We start from the raw sequence: 17,652 nt of genomic DNA, 5'->3' as shown, positions 1-17,652 counted from the left end.
GAAGTGGTGGAGGCTGGAGTGTAATTTCCTGGCAGCTTTGAGCTGTTGGCAGTGAGCAGCTCGGTGACGTGCGCTTCTTAGAACGTGCTTTTTGCACAAGGTGGAGTGACGTGAGATGCTGCATTTTGTGCAAGGTGAGGACTTGGAACAGCATCCTCTCAGCTTACAAACGTGAAGATGGTGAGCTTTTAACCAGTGGGCTTTTAAAAGGACGTTAAAAAAACATCTGGGTGGATTTAAATCGGTGAACTAATTGATACTCTGTGATGGTTCTGGAGTATTTTCCCTGCTTAATGGTGATGAGGTGACTTACTAATTTTTTTAATTAGGAGTGAGGAAACTCTTTTAGTTTTCTTTCTAAGGTCTTTGTAAGTTTTTCCTCCCTTTTCAAGGTGGACCCAGCTTCCCTAAGCGGCAGCCAGTTGCCGGAGGTCAGCTGAAGGAAGCAAATTAACATACACTATGCTAATTTGTTTTCCCTATCCTTCAGTCACGGTGAGGAGAGTCTAAATATTTCAGTGACTGGGACTTTGGGTTCCCTCTCCTTGCTACACAGCAAACAACAACAAAAGCTATTTATAGCAATAACGGTTAGTAGCGATACAGCAGCCTCAGACAAGCGATAGGCAGCGTCTCGCCACGGCCACAAATGTTGAACTGCTTTTTGCACTGAATGCCTCTGTGAAAACAAAAGAGCACTGAGAAATAAAGGTCAAAGCGAAACCCAAAGAAAGATTTTTTTATTGCTATGTTTTACTTTGCTGGCAGACCAGAGCAAAGGTTTTCTGAACATTTAAAAGATGAAAAAGGTGAAGAATCCCAGAAGCGATTTATCTTGAAGCGAGATAACTCTAGTATTGATAAAGAAGACAATCAGGTTGGTTCTCGGTTCGAGAGTTGCTGAAATTTGTTCTTGTTTTTTGAAGGTGGGCTGACTGATGTTATTGTTGTTCTTTTGTTGTTGCTCTCCTCCTCCTCCTCCTCCTCCTCGCCCTTTGCCCGCCTCCTCTGGCGTCCGTAGCAGCGTGGGCATCCCCGAGCCCCGTGGCCGCTTCAGCCCTGGCAGTGTGTGGGTTTGCATGGGCGGGTTGCTTGGCGCAGGGCTTGCTGCATGCCCACGGGAGGGGGAATGCCGGCGGCTCAGGGCTGCGGGGAAGGCTGCGGCACTCGCGGGTCTCAATGTCTCGCCTAACTACGGCGGTTGTTGCACTCCCCTGCAGCTCCCTCCTTCCCTTGTACAGAGTTGGATTGCAGGTGATAAGCTTCATGTAGCCCAAAAAAAAAGGAGAGAGGGGGTAAAAAGCCCTCCCCATGCCAAACAGACATGTGATGGTGAGGCCAGGTTGGTTTCTTCAAAACATCCTCGATTAAGTTTTGACCAAAACTAAGTCAGCTTCATCTTCCAGTTCCCTCCTTCCTCCTGTGCCCTCGCCAACCTTCTGCTGTCTGTGTGACTTACTTGCCTGTTGTGCATGTGCTGTGGCAGACGTTTCCCCTCTGTGTTGCCTGTGCCATAACACTACTTTACCTTAGGCGAGCGCGATGAGTAGAGGAGTGCCAGGGACATGCGTGTGTTTGCGCTGCCTGTAAAAGCGAGTGTTGTGCTGTTTCAATCCAGTGCAAGCTGTGTATGTGGAATGTATTAACACCAACAAAAAACCAAACCCCAAAACCCCCAATCAAAAGGGTTCTGAAGTGATTTGCTCTTATGAGAAAATTCTCACAGGTAAGACGACAGCGTATGCTTTCTTTTGCTCAGATTCTGTTTGTGGAGGGACCTGCCAGTGAGCCTCTCATTGCTGCTCTCCTTCATGTTCTCAGTAAAGGTCTAATTTTTCCCCTTTTCTTTTTGTATTTTTCCTCCCCCCACCCCTTTTTTTTTTGCCTTGGTTTTTGTTGTACGTAGCAGCCTCGATAGTCATGCTGCATCTGAGCTGGCTTTGAAAAGAAACCCCAGAGTGTGGTGAACGTGGGGATGAGCCAAAGGAAGGCAGCATGACCTATCTCACCAGGTGCTGAGGTGCAGAGGGAGTAGGAGCAGTTCTTGAAATGCAGTTGCCAATGAAGCATTTCTTGCTGAGGGTCCTCTTCTCCTCTCATTCCTCCCGTGGCACAGCCATTTCAAGCACTAAACGAGAGGCACAACGGACCCTTCTTCTCCCAGCAAAGCTGAAGCCGAAGGTTCCTTATGGTTATGGTTAAAACTGTTGAACGTGTGGGACTTCTTGGACACACAGGCTTTGGTGGGTTTTCTCATAGGATTTGCAGTTTAGCTCTTGCAGCCTAGTTCCCCCTCTTTTCTCCCTCTATTTCGTAGGTAGCACAGCACTGCCTGCCCTCCTCCTCCTCACAGCTGGTAGGAGAGTCGAGAAGCCTTAGCAGTCGAGAGCATTGGCACTTAGACTTGGGGTGAGAACACCCAGATTCAGGACGGCAGGTCCACAAAAGGCCTGCAGAAAGCCTCATTTCGGCCACCTGCTCTCCGAACTCATGTGCAGAGTCTTCTCTGGAAGCCCTCAGGTGCCCAGCCTCGCAGGGCTGTCCCTGCAGGAGCCACAGCTATCGTTTTCATGCTTCATTTGTTTGAGTGAACATTTATTATTCTCAGCTGACAGTTACTTAACGGCAGTTTTTAACAGCTCAACTTATATAACCCTCCTGGTTTTCTTTCTGCTCAGCAAAACAGAATTCTTCCATTTAGAGATGACAGACGAAGTAAATCAATTGAAGAGAGAGAAGAGGAGTATCAGAGAGTGAGGGAGAGAATATTTGCACAAGATGTGAGTAGTTGTTTTAATTGCCTCTTTAGTGCCAATCCCTTCGCCGGTAGTCAGCCAGTCGTGCCCCCCTCTGACACCAACACCGCAGCTGGACTTGCCCTGTGAAGCAGGAGGCGACAGGGAAGGGCGAGTGGCCCAGAGGGTCTGGCAGGAGCTCGAGAGGTGAGGAGGCTGGCTTCTGGAGGAGGAGGTGATGAGAGTTGCAGGGACAAGGGTAGAGGAGAGATTAGACCCAGTGTGTTGGCTGGGGAGCGCTTACCCTGTTTCTTTGAACGTTCATGTAGTCTAGGTTATCTTTCTTCCACCCCCCCCCTTTTAAGAGCAGTGATTTAAATGGACACTCTCAATGTCAAATAGCTGTGTTATTTCATGTTTGTTTTGAGCCAGATCAAATTTAAGTGTCCTTCTGCAGAGCTTCTCCATGGTTTTGTTTCTTTGGACCAGTGCTCTAGCACTAAGAACAAAGAAGAGCCAGAGGTTAAACATGGAGTCACACGAGTTCTTCACAGTGACCGGTTAATGAACTGTATTTCTGCCATTAGAGTTGGTCACCTAGTTGAGGATGATTTTATTCTGAGATGAGTAAAACAAAGTAGGCATTCTCATTCCTGCCTTCACCAAAAAATCGGAACTTGCACAAGATACGTCGCCAGAGCAAAGCAGTGAAATGGGAAACATCTGAGAGCAATTCCTCCTGTTGCTGAAAAGAGGAAGAAAACAAATCATTTGCTGTAATACTGTAGTGATGGGGTCCTAAAAGGAAAGAGGGAGAAAAGTCAGCCTTTTCTTATTTTACCTCACATCTAAGGGGGAGCTCTGCCACTTAGAGGAATGTGGGAATAAACCCAACTACAACTACTCCTGAAAATCACTTTTGGCAGTGTCCTTTTAAATTAAAACTGTTGATGTCTCTCAGGGCTGATGGTAGTATTTTAGAGATCCCTTTATTTCGCTCTGGCTTTGGAGTTGCACACATCCAAGTTAGTTTTCTTTAGCAGAACACGTTGTATAGTTGTCAGGTGTGTGTGTTTTTCTCACTTGGGATAAGACATTTTGCTTTTTCCTGACTGGATTGCCACATCTAAATGTTTTCAGCCTTCTTTTTTCTTTCTTGACCGAGACAATTCCAGCAGAAAGCAGGAGGCCCTTTGGTTTGCATTTTGCTTGCAGCACAGGAGCCTGATGTAACTACTGTATATACAGTATGTATGGTATGGCATTACTGAGTCATCCAAGGGCTGCAAATGCCTCTTTGGAACCTGTTTCCTATTTGATAGTTGATGTTTCTGCCTTATTACAAAGGAGCTTGTGCAAAACCCCCCCAGAACAAATCTCTGAGTTTTGAAGCAGACTTCAAATGAGGCAAATTGTTGTTTGAAAGTGGGAAGTTGTTGCTAAAATAATGCAGTTTGTATCATAAGCAGCAGCTAGAATTGCCAGGCTGGGAAACAGAGGTGGCTGGAAAAGTGTGCTGGAGGTCACTCCACCACGCATTGCTGCTTTTCCTCTTGAGACACTTGAGCTTTAAAGACAGAGGAGCAGTAAGCATTAGAATTGCCTGCAGCAGGAGGTGGTTGTGGGCCACTGGGTCAGAATCTCTGAGCAGCAGGACCTCAGGAACAGCATGGTTTGGGGCAAGCGTTTTCAACCGGATTGGGAGTGAGCATGTGTAAAGATCCGCAATGTTAGATATCTCTCCCTCTCTCTCTCATATCCCCCCGTTTGCTCTCTCTCTCTGCTATTGCAGGTGTTACTGAGCATCATTGTGCAGTCCATTTAAGCAAGCCCTGCTAATTATATTAACAAGCATTTGTGCCTTGGCTGAAGTTTTTATGAGTGGAACATTCCCAGATACGAGGTGTTTTTAGGATGATGTCAGTGGTTGTGGTGGTGGACCATGTCATTTCATTTTGGGAAAGAGGGCAGTGACTTCCTATTTTAGATAGCCACTTACTGCATGTAAGAGTTTCTAGCCTTAAGGCTCTCTGCAATCCAGTTCCCCCCAGGTTTCTTGGAGGTAGGTACCTAAACCTTGCCATCTTGCAAATTAAAGATGTAGAAAGAAAGACAGGGAGGGATTAATCATGTGTCATTTTTATTATCTCTGTGCTGTTTACACTGCTGCAGTCGAGCTTTTATCAGTGCCTTGCTTATTTATGAACCTTAGCAAATGGATTATAGATATTTCCCTTCTAATTAGAGTGTGCATGAAGAGAGCTTGCATGAGAAGTCTCCAAAGGGTAGCCAATGAAGATGAAGAGTACTGCACCCAGCCCCCCCCTCTAAACATACTAGAGCTACACTATCCAAAGGGTTTTGGGTATCAGCCCAACTTGGCTAAAAATTGAGGAGGAAAGGGCAATCTGGTTACAGGGGCAAAACGTTCTGTGCGTGTTTCAAGTGAAAAATGTCTTATCCTGGACCACACAGGGACCACAGGTGGACAGAGAGCTTGCTTGCCCCTCCTTTGGGTTTGCAGCACTCCTGTGCACCAGATATCTTCATTTCCAAAGTGGGAAGGCTTTAGCAAAATAAATATGTTCCTGAATAATACTCTCATTATGATAGTCCTTCCCATGCTTAGTCTGATGTTAGTCAGCTGGAATTATAGTTTCTGGCAAGTTTTCCATCTGCTACGTTGGCTATCATAAAATTTGACAAGGAGAGTTGGAGGTTTTAACAACTCCTGTTGTGTGGAGTCATAGCAAGTGGCAGGGTGTGAGAAGCATGTTAATGTGTTATCTTAATAAAAGGATTGGTGAGCAGATAAGCACTTAACAAACGGGATTGTTCCATCTCATTGAAGAAAGAACTCCAAAGTGCACCTCAGGCTGCTGACAGTAAAACACTGCTGCATGAGCTCTGTTGTACTCAAAGCTATTTTCAAGCTTATTTTGGTTTTTAATTGCAAAGCCTACACCCTCCCTTTGTAAAACACGTTTGGAAGCTTAGTATTGCAACAATTTATGGTTTTACAGCAAAGTGCACTGGAGCAGAAGACCTGGAGCATCTGGGTCTTGGAAAGAAACATGTTCTGGTCAACTGCTTTAAGTTGCTTTTAGCAGGTTGAAAAGTAATTGTCCAAGAAAGACAAAGAGCAATATAGAAGAGCAAAAGCAAAGTCTATGTTTTTTTTCTTTCCCTGTACATTAACTCAGCTTGTAGGTCTGAGAATCTCAAACACATGAATAAATGGTACACCACACTGGGCTTTCAAGTGTGCAGAAGATTGATTCTAAAGAGTAGCAATCAAATTACGTGGAGGAAGTCTCATCCTTCAAGGCTAACACAATGTGGGATGTCCTGAGCTGGAATCACCCTAAGGACTATCCATTGTTCATAAATGTGTTCTCTAGTAGATGCTTTATCTCTTACAGGAATGCTAGAATTGTCCATAGTACACATGGAACTCATTAAAGGAAGTACACTGTGCTTTTTACTCTTTGTTGTCAATTGTAATGGCTGTTTTTGTCTAAGGAGTGTGTTCTGAAGAGCCAGATGCTTTCAACAGAAATAAATCCTGATTCCTCTGCTTAAGAAAACACTGAGGATCTTTGGCACTCTCTGACTAAAGAGAGAAATGTTTGAAAGGGTGGCTGCAGCCTGTTGTATCCTCCTAGTAGGAAAAGTAGAGGGTTAAAAACTGATAAAACCAAACCAAAACCACCCCTCCTGTTGACTACCATAAGCCTATAGACACTAGAACTCCTGTACTGCCGTAGAGCCTTTGTTTGTGGCTGCAGACCATGTAATAAGTGTTAGTTGTGAGCCTGAGATCTATCATGTCTTGTTAACTGACGTGAAAGTAATTACCTGATGATAGCCACTGCAGGATATTGCTGCATGGTAATGGTTATCTGTGCTGGCTAATGTAATTAAAACCAAGAGCATTAATCCCCAGTGTGCCTAGTGCTCGTTTTCCAGTTGAGACTTAAAAAGGTTCTGGGAAATTGGAAGAGTGAAATGCTCATTTCATAAATGACAGTCCTACAGAGCACCCTGATGGACACCTTGCAGAGGCCCCCAAGGAGGTGATTTAGTAGGTAATTCCACATCACTTTCTTCCTTTCTATGTTTGTGGGCAGTGCCTTTTTTGAGTATACCAGGGCCAAGTATTTAAAGAATGTTTTTGACAACAGCTGTGCCGTGTGCTTAAGCTTTCTGGGTGCTTTAAATTGAACATTATCGATGCCATAGATCAGGAGAGTGAGTCCTGACCTTGTAGTAGCTAAATTGCTAGCCAGAGCTGCTTAGCCACCTGATTTTTAACGGTAAGAATAACGCAGTAGAAAAGTGCATGTCTCCTCTGCCTCTCATATCCTCACACCTATACTGAGAAACAGTTTCCAGGGATTGTGTGGCCCTGTGCCAGCATCATCAGCCAGGAAGACAGATGGAGTTATTACAGGCTCTGTCCTGAAGTCTGTAAAGCAGTTGATAGCAGTTCCCATCAAGACACTGAAAAGGTAGCAGACCTCTCCACTTGCTTGATAAAAATATCAATCCCTGATATTTATTCTCCTTTATGCCTTTAAAAAACTTGAAAAGATGAGATTATATTAAAAAAAACCAACCCAAAACCCCCATGCAGGTCTGTGCCCCTTTGCTTTTGCAACTGTGTGGAGACACAGACCAATACTGGGGTCTAAGCAAAAGGTTTTCACTCCTTGATTCTAGGAGTCTAGCTGTAATGCTGCTTTGGAAATGTGACTGTGGTGAAGTCAGTGCACAAAATACCTATTGTGAACCTCAAAGTGAAGAAGCAGCCCCACAGGTGAGGTTGTACAAGCTCACAGGGTGATTTCACTGTACTTTCGGGTAGATAGACGGTGCTGAAGTCTGCAGAGCCACGCTTGTTAAGGAAACTCTCCTAATGAGAGAAGAGGCAGTGCTGTAGTTGAACAAAGGATCCCAGTGCTTTTAGGTAGAAGAGCTTGTTTCTCCTCTGGCCTGGGGTGAAACACCAAGCCTCTTGTAGCTGGTGGGAATTTGGTCCATGGGAATGGAGAACCAGCTCCTGAGATCCCAAAGGTTTTATGTAAGGAGAGATGTGCTCTGCCACTGGTGGAGAGCTGCCCAGAGCCTTGCCTGTTGGGAAGGAGTGCAGAGTGGGAGCTCAGCTGGGAAGCCCATGGAGCTGCCAGGTGTTCCCTGATGTGGATGCTGCTTTAAGGAGAAACCGCCTTTCCTCCCCAGGGCTCAGTTCCTTCCTCACGTAAAGTGATGGGGTAGCGCTGGCTGAGGTGCCAAGGGAAGGCTTTGCCCACTCATCTGCTGGAGCACTGGGAAGGAGCAGGGTGTTGTTCCTGCTGTTGTCTAGGTCATGAGCTCACCCTTTTCAAAATGGAAACATCCCAAATCCATGCATAGCCCGTACCATTAAAACTGGACACAGCAAATGGCAGCGTTGCGTTATTCTTTGAGCCGAGTGCCATTGTTCCAGAAGTAATGGGCCTGATGCCTGGTGCCCTCCTCCCTTTGCCTGCCTTTTGTTTAAATTCAGTGCAAGCACCAGACTATCCTTTCTTCTGCACCTCATGGAGATGTAACCCAGTGACAGCTATGAGGCACTTTGTGTAGCGAACATGAAATAGGAGGGAAATGAAGGAAATCAAATGGGGAGAATTATTCATGGGAAATTGAGCACAGCTTCATTTCTCTGCATAAAAAATGAAGTAATGCCGAAAGAATTACACGCTTACCCACAGGATTTATTGCTTCCAAGTCCTTCACCTTTCTTGGGATCTGAGTCCTCCAGGAGAGAAGCGTTTTGCAAGAGACTATTACTGTTGTTAATGTTATTATTAGGGTGATTATCATCCCTTTCTGTTTCGATACTGGAATGGCTGTTGCCAGCTGCAAAACGTGAAATCGCACAGTATTTCTAAGTACTTGCAGTATCTTCTCTCCCTTTGAAGAACTTTGTCAGTTCTGCATGCTTTCCTCCTGTTTGTCCTTCCTACCTGCAGCTCTGTGCTCTTCTGCAGTCTCGTTTTGAGGTGGTAGGGCAGACCAGCGGAGCCTCACGTCACGTAGGAGAAACGCTTTCACCCCTTTGACTTGCCAGTATTGTTGCACACACCGCCTTCTTCTGGTCTCAGGACTGAGAGGTTTCAGTTTGCTTCCAAACTGAGGCCTCTCCTTGGCAATGTGTTGTAATGCATGGAATTTATTCTACTGGCCTGACATTATTCTTGTACCATTTCCCCCCCCTCCCCACCTCCTCTTGTCTTCTGCAAACGATGCATGAATTGAAAATCCCCTTAATTCTGAACAGGGGAGGTAATTCTAAAGTCAAGGAAGGAATTGGAACAGCAGAGCATATCTAGAACGTCTGATACAATGCCTTTTTTATTTTTCAGTCAGTTTGCTCCCAGGAAAACCTTTTTGTGGAAACCAGGTAAAAAAATAGCTCTTTTTTGTTTTGTTTTGTGTTAAACTCAGCCGTTTCTCTTCTTATCTTCTCTGTCTATAGTTCTATAGCTGTGTGTCCTAACACTAAGGCTGTTGAGCAAATTTGTAGTCCATATGATCTGCAGTGTTTCTGTGCTTGAAGAAGGGGATGTGGGGAGGGGGGTGGGGGGAGAGATTGCCTTGCAGTGTTTGTATCTGAGCAGATAAGGTGTTACTGCTGCTTTCCCAAGACTTTGCATTTCATTTTAAAAAGCATATTGGGGGGGGGGGGGGGGGGAAGCCTGAAATGTCAGGTTTCATTTCAACCAACCAATCTGTCTCTGGAGTGCCTTTTTTACTGGTATTTAAAAAGCACTCTAGCAGTGGCTGGGTGACAGCATTTCTGAACCACCACGCTTGTGTTTCGGGGAGGTGTTTAACCTCCTCTCCTGTAGGGCTGAGCAGCAGCAGTGACTTGTTGCTTGTCAAGTCCCCCAGAGCAGAGCTGCTTGACTGCTGCACTGTAGTAACAAAGTGGTGATCTGTGAGCCAGCTGTTACTTTGCATTACTGTGTGATTAGCTCTTGTGCATGTTCTTTTTGTCATACTAAATCTACTTAAAAAGGGAAGAAGAAACTGTGTTTAAGATCTACAAAATACAAAGTATTAGCACCATAGCAGCCATAAATCAGCTTAACTGTGTTGGAAGATCTTAGACATTGTGCACCTTTATGAGAGAGAAGGATTTTAACCACAATGCTGGAGTTTCACTGGTGAGTGTTTGAGCAGTGTTAGCCCAAGTCTGTCCCGAGCAGGTGTTAAAGCTTGCAGAAGGGGAGGATATCTGTCACGATACTTCTGTCTCTGTCCATGCTTACATCTGTCAGATGCATTTTGTGGGTGAGGCTGTTCCCATAGAAAATGACTCCACAGTAATGGTACAAACCAGCTTTTCCAAAGGACAGCCCTGTAAGGAGAATGAGGGGAGTCTCTCAGGAGGTAATGGCCACTGTATGACCACCTCGTATTCTGAAAGCCAAGGCTATTTCCTCAGCTGCTTCTTCAATGGCATGACTATGGAGACATGTTTTATCCGAAAAAAACCCAAACCCCATATAAATTACAACAGAGGAATCCAAAAAGCAAGAAGCAGATGGTCCCATAAACCTGCTTTATCTTCTCTGGAGAAACTGGGACAGTAAACGTGACGTAGTTATTCATGTTTCCAAGTCAGTGTTGAAAGTGCTCGGACACTGTGCTGCTGAGAGCCGGCTGGGGACCTCTCTGGAGTAAACCACCAAGTTCACAGCCAGGCCTCCACTGGTTTATGACCTCAGTCCCACCTCTGTGTGGGGGAGACTGTCACCAGTTCTTGTGTTTGCCTCTGGTTTGCTGTGCTCCAGCCTGTGAGCTGGCTGCCCAGCCTTCCTGCCGGGAGGATGCATGCCCAGCTGGAGCCCAGTTAAAACCCAGACTGGAAACTGGGCTTCTCTACACTGTTGTTGTCAGGAGAGGAGACTTCAGCTTGTACTCCTCAGGACACTGCTTTTTCATGCTGGGTGCCTTTCAGCCTCTGATCGGGTGAAGCACTTAAACTGGTGCTTTAACACTTAGCTCCATGCACTGAGCCATCTTCTCGAAAGTTAGGGATGCAGTTAAGTGCTTTGCCTTTCTTTTTTGTTTCTCTGAGCTACAGAGATTTCTGAGTGACTTAGCAAGTGCTTAAAATGATGTATATCTGCAATATGTTGCTGGCTTGCATTGTTTCGTGTTCTCACAAAAGGGGAGGTGATGTTTGTCTGAGTTTTCTTTTGGATGTAAAGGTATGGTTCCTTGGCTTCTGAGAATTACCATGTTAAATGGCCTTCAGCCTCCCCAGCTGACATTCCTGTTCAGTTGGCTGTGCACAGTTGGAGGGGGCAACTTGAGCCTCGTTTCTGTAATCTAGTGCAGGTTGGAAGATGTTGCTAGCAATGAAGCACAGCGTTACAGATCAGATCCGTTTGAGTTACCATGTCTATTACCATCATCTCTCTTCTCGTTTTTCAGTAGGCTGTTGGAAGACAGCAGCATATGCAATGAGACCCATAAGAAAAGACAACTGTTTAGGTTTGTATGGCTTTCTTTAATATTCATTTCCCAGTAGCTCCCACTCTTGATTCTGTCAGTGTCCTCACCGAGGGAGACCTTGAGAGGTGTGGGTATGTCGTTTCTCTGGTTGGAAAGGAGTGTGGAGAACAGAGTTTTTACCCTGCTCATCCCACGCTTTCTGAGTGGGGAGGTAACAATGGGACCCTTTCTTTACTTTTATGAATGATTGCCTCAGGAACCATGTTTCCAGCTGCCCAGACTGCCACAATTTGGGAGTGTGACTGGCAGAAGTTTATTCTACTCTAGTATATACAACAGGCACATTTCACAGACTAGTGCCCAGACTGGCCTCTTTCCCTTTTATTGCCTTACTAAAAGCTGAAGTAAAAGTGTGATGAGGTGAAACCCAGTGAAGTTCCCTTATCTAAAGCAGCAATGTTTTAAAACTTGTTCTTCAGTGAACTTTGTCTTCTAAACTCCCAATTCCTTCTGCCCAGTGAATATTGAGCTGCATCTCAGATCCCAAGTCACATCCCACAGGGGATCAGTAGGAGTCAGTCAGTATTTTCATGGAGAACTTTTTTTTCTCAGTTGACACAGTGGATCAGTGGAGGAAGACCCAGTGTGGTGGTGACAGCCTCTGAGAGGCTTACAAAGGCTCTCATCCCACGCAGTAAGCTCCCACAGGTTCTGTTCAGATCAACCAGAGCTGAGCTGCCATGCTGCTTTTCAAGTCAATCAGCTGCCACAGGTCTTAAGCAGCGCAGGCAGGAGTATTGGATGCTTTCAGAAGCATGTCCTTTATCCAGAAAGGCATGGGGATAGCTAGGCAGAAATAGGGTGGTTACTAGATGTCTGTATGCACTGAGGTTTGCATATGGAGCAGGGATAGCTTGTGTCACTTCAAGCTTATCTCTATGGCATCATTTGTCGTTTTGAGGAGCAAAGGCTGCAGGATTGTTGGATTTGTGGTTGCTGATGGTGTGTGTCAGCATTGGCAGCCACAGAGGAGACAGCAACACTGCAGCAGATGAGGAGCAGTGCTGGAGCATCTGGAACTGCATCCCATGGCCACAGGCCACCTTTTCTGCGTGCTTTGGGATAGCCTTGATGATCTGAGAGTCTTGGGTTGGGCATGCAGGAGTAAGGAGGCATCTTACACACAGACACTCTCAACAGCTAAAACCTGTTTGGGGAGCAAAAAGGAGTTTTGTGTAATCCAGTTTCCCAGAGAGGTGGGTCACAAAAGCATTCTGTTTCTCTCCCTCTTTTCCACTGTAATATAAAAATATAAGAGAATGGTTCATTTCTAAGCACAAGAACACAAAGGACTCTATAAATAATATACTTTGGTTGTTTTTTCTTTCCAGTTAAATCTTAAGGACAATTTCTTTTAAAAACATCTTTTTTTCCTCTTTTAATGTTGATTCTGTGCTGTTTCTCTTCATGCTCTCCCACTGTCTGGGTCTAGCAAAGGTCAACAGGTTAATACTGCTGATCACATCTGTGAGAGGCTCACAGGCAAGGAACGCACCAGCCTGAATCTCGTCTTTGCCACGCTGCTCCTTCACGTCCCGAGTGACACAGCTCGGCAGGTTCTCCAAATAAAAAGCAGGAGCCATGCTGACAAGGAGAAAGGGGACCAAAACCCCAGATTAAAATAGATACAATCTCATCCTTTTGAATTGTAGAAAGAGCTTTGAGCCTGCAAGGTATTATACTGTAAAATAAGACAGAGGGGTGGAAATTGTCGTCTAATAGCCTTCCAAGAGCCGATGTGGTTGGCATCACCTGGGGTAACTGTCACAGTGCACTAAGCTGTGGTAGGCATGCTGCTCGGGTCGTTTCGGCAGCACGTGGTAAGCAGTTCACCAAAGATGAGCCAAAATCTCCCCCAAGTCTTGCTCCCAGTTTACTGTGTAGTTACAATACACTGGGTGCTCTGCAGCTGTTTGAGGGCAGACAGTCTCCACCCCAGAGATTTATGCAATTAGTGTATGCAGAGGGCAGGGAAAAAAAGGACTCAGCTGGTGGATTTGTAAGTGGGGCGTTAGCACTTAAAAGTTTGGGGTCACAGTGGGAGGACACATGTTTTGGGTGACTCTACAGAGCAAACGGTGAGCGGGGACACGAGGTGCGATAGAAGTAAGGAGGATGGATATGAAAACGAAAGGTAGAGGGCAGGTGAAGTTAGTGAGAAAAACATTGCAGGTGATGGACAGCAAAGGGAGAAGTAGCCAGGGGTTTGCTGAGGGAAGAGACGGCTCAAGAGGCAACAGAAGTGCTCCATCAGTGCTGCGTAATAGTGCTACGTCAGCCCCGGCCGGTGAAGCACTCTTAAGAGAAAGGCGAGAGGGGAGCAGTGGTAAGTGCTGTGTGTGGGAGGGGGTACAGCAGCGTTTACTTGCTGGAGGCAGTCGAGTATGGGGGTCAAACCCTCTGTTTCAGGCATGCTTTCATAAATGCAGATTTGCTGTAGGGTTCCCAAAGTTAGGCTCTGCCCCGAGGTGGTTTTGGTTGTGGATGAATCTCTGTTTCCTGATGTCCGTAGGGGTAACAGAGACAGCCTGGGGAAGGCGTCTGGCAGTCGACAGAGCAGCACGGAGAACGACCTGAAGTGGGCAGATCACCAGAGGCCGTGGAGCAGCACGGACTCGGACAGCTCCAACCGTAATCTGAAGCCAGCCATAACAAAGACAGCCAGCTTCGGTGGGATAACTGTCCTGACAAGAGGAGATAGCTCGTCCAGCAACAGGAGTACCGGCAAACTGTCCAAAACAGGTAGCTAGTACTGTAGTGGGTTCACACTGCTCCTTGTGCTGTGTGGTACTTGCCCCAGGATGGTGTATCACAGGGTATCTTGGGCTGACAGAGACCTGTATGATAATCTAGTCCGACTCATGTGGTCGGACTAGGCAGTGAGTTATATGAACAGTTGTGTTTGCTGCACGGAGCAGGTGTGGACATCCATCTGTGTGCACTAGGATCTGAGTACCTGGTACTGAATTCTTTAGGGATCAAGAAGAGAAACTCGGTGCCAGAGGTTTGCAAATCATAGGTGAAGACAGGCTTTTCCCAGAGCAGGGGCTGTGCACATCCTATTTGACCAGTCTGCTCATGTGGTTGTCTGGAAAAGGGGGATACTCCTTTCAGACAAAGCACAGACTTGAGCTTTCTGCTCATCATTTTGAATCGTGAGGAATTAAATGTCATACATCTGATGGGAAATCCAAGAACATTTTGTTGTTTGTTGCTAAAATGCAGACCATCTGTATCTCGGAGGACAGCTTCTCCCTTGCTGCTGGCAAACAAGGCAGTGGTGGAGGCAGGCAGAAGTGCTGGATTCACAGAGGCCCCACAGTCATTCCGTTTTCTTGTTTCATTCCCATTAAATTAAAGCATCATTTAAGGAGACTATGAACCTGATGGGAATGCTGCATTTATTTTGCATTAACTTCATGGGTACATAAACATATGAGTAAGTCACAGGGTCTGGATCTAAGTAATTCCAAGCTGTACCATTAAGCTACTCTGTTATAAAGTGCATAATAAATTATGAGCCCATCAGTTTGGTTGATAAATATAGTACAGTGGTAATCAATACTTAGCACTTAGTGCTCTTTCAGCTTCAGAGTGTTTTATAGACAGTTTATTAAGCCTGGGTTGGTCAGATTTCCCTCCTTTTGCCACGATTCAGGGTGCTGAGGAAAGGAGTTTTCAGAGTAAATCAAGAAAACCTTTGGCTTGGTAACCACATTCTGGCCCTCCAGGTCTTGAACATAGTTTCAAGCTGTTATAGAATCCTTTAGGTTGGAAAAGACCCTCAAGGTCATGAAGCCCAACTGTTAAACCAGCACTGCCACATCCATCACTAAACCATGTCCCTAAGCACCAGGTCTTTTAAATACCTCCAGGATTAATAATTACCGCTTCTTTGGGCAGCCTGTTCCAACGATGGACAACCCTTTTGGTGAAAAAAACCCATTCCTAATACCCCATCTAAAGCTCCCTGGCAAAATTGAGGCCGTTTCCTCTTGACCTATTGCTTGTTGCCTGACTTACAGGCCAATAGTAGTAAATGCATCTGCATTCCTTGGGCACCAAATCCAAAATTGCTTCCAAATGAAAGCTCTTATAACACATTTTTAAAAGATCAATAACATTAAAATTCTGTGTTCTTGCAGAGCAATGACATATTGTGAGTGCCTTGACTTTTTTCTTGGGAGAAGAGACCTCACTCCAGCAACTCCTGTCAGGGAGCTGCAGAGAGTGCTGCTGTCTCCCCTCAGCCTCCTCTTCTCCAGGCTCAACACCCCATTCCCTCAGCCCCTCCCCAGCACCCTTGTGCTCCAGCCCCTTCCCCAGCTCTGTGCCCGGCTCTGGCCACGCTCCAGCCCCTCAGTGTCCCTCTGGCAGTGAATGAGGGGCCCAGCACTGAGCACAGTCCTCAAGCTGCAGCCTCACCAGGGCCCAGCACAGTAGGACAATCACTGCCAGTCAGAGCTACTTCACCTTTCCTCTCCCTCCTTGCCTGTCCCTTCTGCAGAGCTCACAGCCATCCATTGCAGCTCCAGTTGTGTGTTACCCACCGTGTTTCATTGTGGCAAGTGTCTTGGTTATCCTGCTGCTCAGGGGCTTCCAGCTCCTCCTGCATGAACTGGGGAGCAGGGACAGGTTCCTGGTATAGCTTTTTCACATCCTTCACCTTCAGCAGAGTGCAGGCAAATGTATTTCTCTGCAGCTTTGTATTGCAGAGGTGCAGAGCATTTAAAATGGTGGCAGAGAAATGCAGTTTGGAGAGCTGAGACTTCTAATTGCAAAAGAGTTATAATTTCAAGTCACTGTTTCAGTGTTAAAGTCAAGCATATTAAAGGATGCACTTAGAAAATGTATTAAGAGAGATCTCTGAAGCATGCCAACGCTTGTAAATGCATCTGCATTCCGTGGGCACCAAACCCAAAAGTGCTTTCAAATGAAAGCTCTTATAATACATATTTAAAATATCAATGATATTAAAATTCCAACCTCTTTGCAGAGCAATTACATATTGTAAGTGCTTTGGCTTTTTTCTTTTTAAGCACAGTGTTTAAACTTGAAAGGTAGTTGAGGCACAGAAAGAATGAAGAAGAAACAAAAGGAAGAAGCCAGGGAAAAAGAGCAAGGCTGGATGTCAAAGTAAACTTACACCTTCAAGGCCAAGACACAAAGTCAAGCTGTCAGTCAGCCTGAGGAATTTCACTGGAAATAATACCTGTATCATTATTTCCATCCTTTCTGAAATGTTAATGAATGGCACAAAAGAATGACTGTTCAGAAAATAATGGGGAAATATGTTCCCTCTGAAGTGCTTTGTGATTCACAGTGATGAATTCAAGATGTGTTTGTCTTGCTTGTAGTATGTGCATGAAATCAGTCTGAAGTCATTAGTTGGTCAAAATGCCCTTCATGGGATGTGTGATGGAAAATGTTTGTGACCATTTTAAACGTGAAGGTGATCCTACATACATGTTTCTGGATACCTGTCCTTCTCAAACACCAGTCTTGGGCATGTGAGTATGAAAACTTGGAGAGTTTTCACAGACTTGCAGCTGCTTTGGAGAGTATATTCAGTGATGCAGTATTAGCATTGCAGCCTTTCCAGGTACATGTTCATATTGTCCCCCAAAATGAAATGCTCTGCCTTCAGCTTGTGGTAAATCAATAATTGGTGGCACATAGCAGACAAACTGAAGCCCAGAGAGACATTAGCCTCCCCTTAGGCAAAGGCAGATCATAGAATGTGCTGTTCTCTGCAGGAGAGTCTGCTAGTGTCAATTAGTCTTGGGCTTTAATTGCATTCAGCTGCATAGGAATTAGAGCTTTAACAAAGGAATTATATTACTTCATTCCTGCAGACTTCACAAAAGGGGATGTTTGAAGCCCATTATGTGGTTATATTGCTGGTTCTGATGGTTATTTTCCTGCACCTGTTGGTTGTTTAGAAAGCCCCGTTCCAAGTGCAAAGCACAGATTGTATACTGCAAAGAAAATTGCCCTCTCTGTTATTCTGAAGCTTAGCAGGTACATAGAGATGGATTAAGCTATGATGCACTGCTGAGTGGGGAGTGCATAATTTTAACTGACTGCAATCAGATTACATTCCTTCGACTTAGGACATGGCACCAAACCTCAGACTCATTCAGCTTCCCAGTAACGTAGTGGGTTTTCCAGGGTTGCCTAAGCATGAGGAGTGGTAAGTGAAATAGATGTCCCTCTAGGCATCAAAGATGCACGTGTTCAGCCTCTAACACAGCCATGAAGAGAAAATCCAGCTCATCAGCTACCACCTTATGTTCACTGACTTACTACTCACTACAACAGGTTTTAATAGACATTATTAGGAGGGGAA

At 45.5% G+C, this 17,652-nt stretch overlaps 1 protein-coding gene across 1 annotated transcript in view; it reads left to right on the top strand.

Annotated features, from left to right (window-relative positions):
- The window catches only part of ARPP21 (cAMP regulated phosphoprotein 21), a 103,360-nt gene that overhangs the window by 26,264 nt on the left and 59,444 nt on the right, over positions 1-17,652 (top strand). The window contains exons 9-13 of the mRNA XM_061996391.1: positions 769-877; positions 2,679-2,780; positions 9,143-9,180; positions 11,223-11,282; positions 13,816-14,045. Coding sequence (XP_061852375.1) covers positions 769-877; positions 2,679-2,780; positions 9,143-9,180; positions 11,223-11,282; positions 13,816-14,045 — 539 coding nt within the window. The remainder of the gene's footprint in view (positions 1-768; positions 878-2,678; positions 2,781-9,142; positions 9,181-11,222; positions 11,283-13,815; positions 14,046-17,652) is intronic.

This window comes from Colius striatus, chromosome 5 (genome assembly GCF_028858725.1).
Source record: "Colius striatus isolate bColStr4 chromosome 5, bColStr4.1.hap1, whole genome shotgun sequence".
Lineage (NCBI taxonomy): Eukaryota > Metazoa > Chordata > Aves > Coliiformes > Coliidae > Colius > Colius striatus.
Note: the sequence above shows the minus strand (reverse complement) of the source record. Positions and strands in the feature narration are given on the sequence as shown.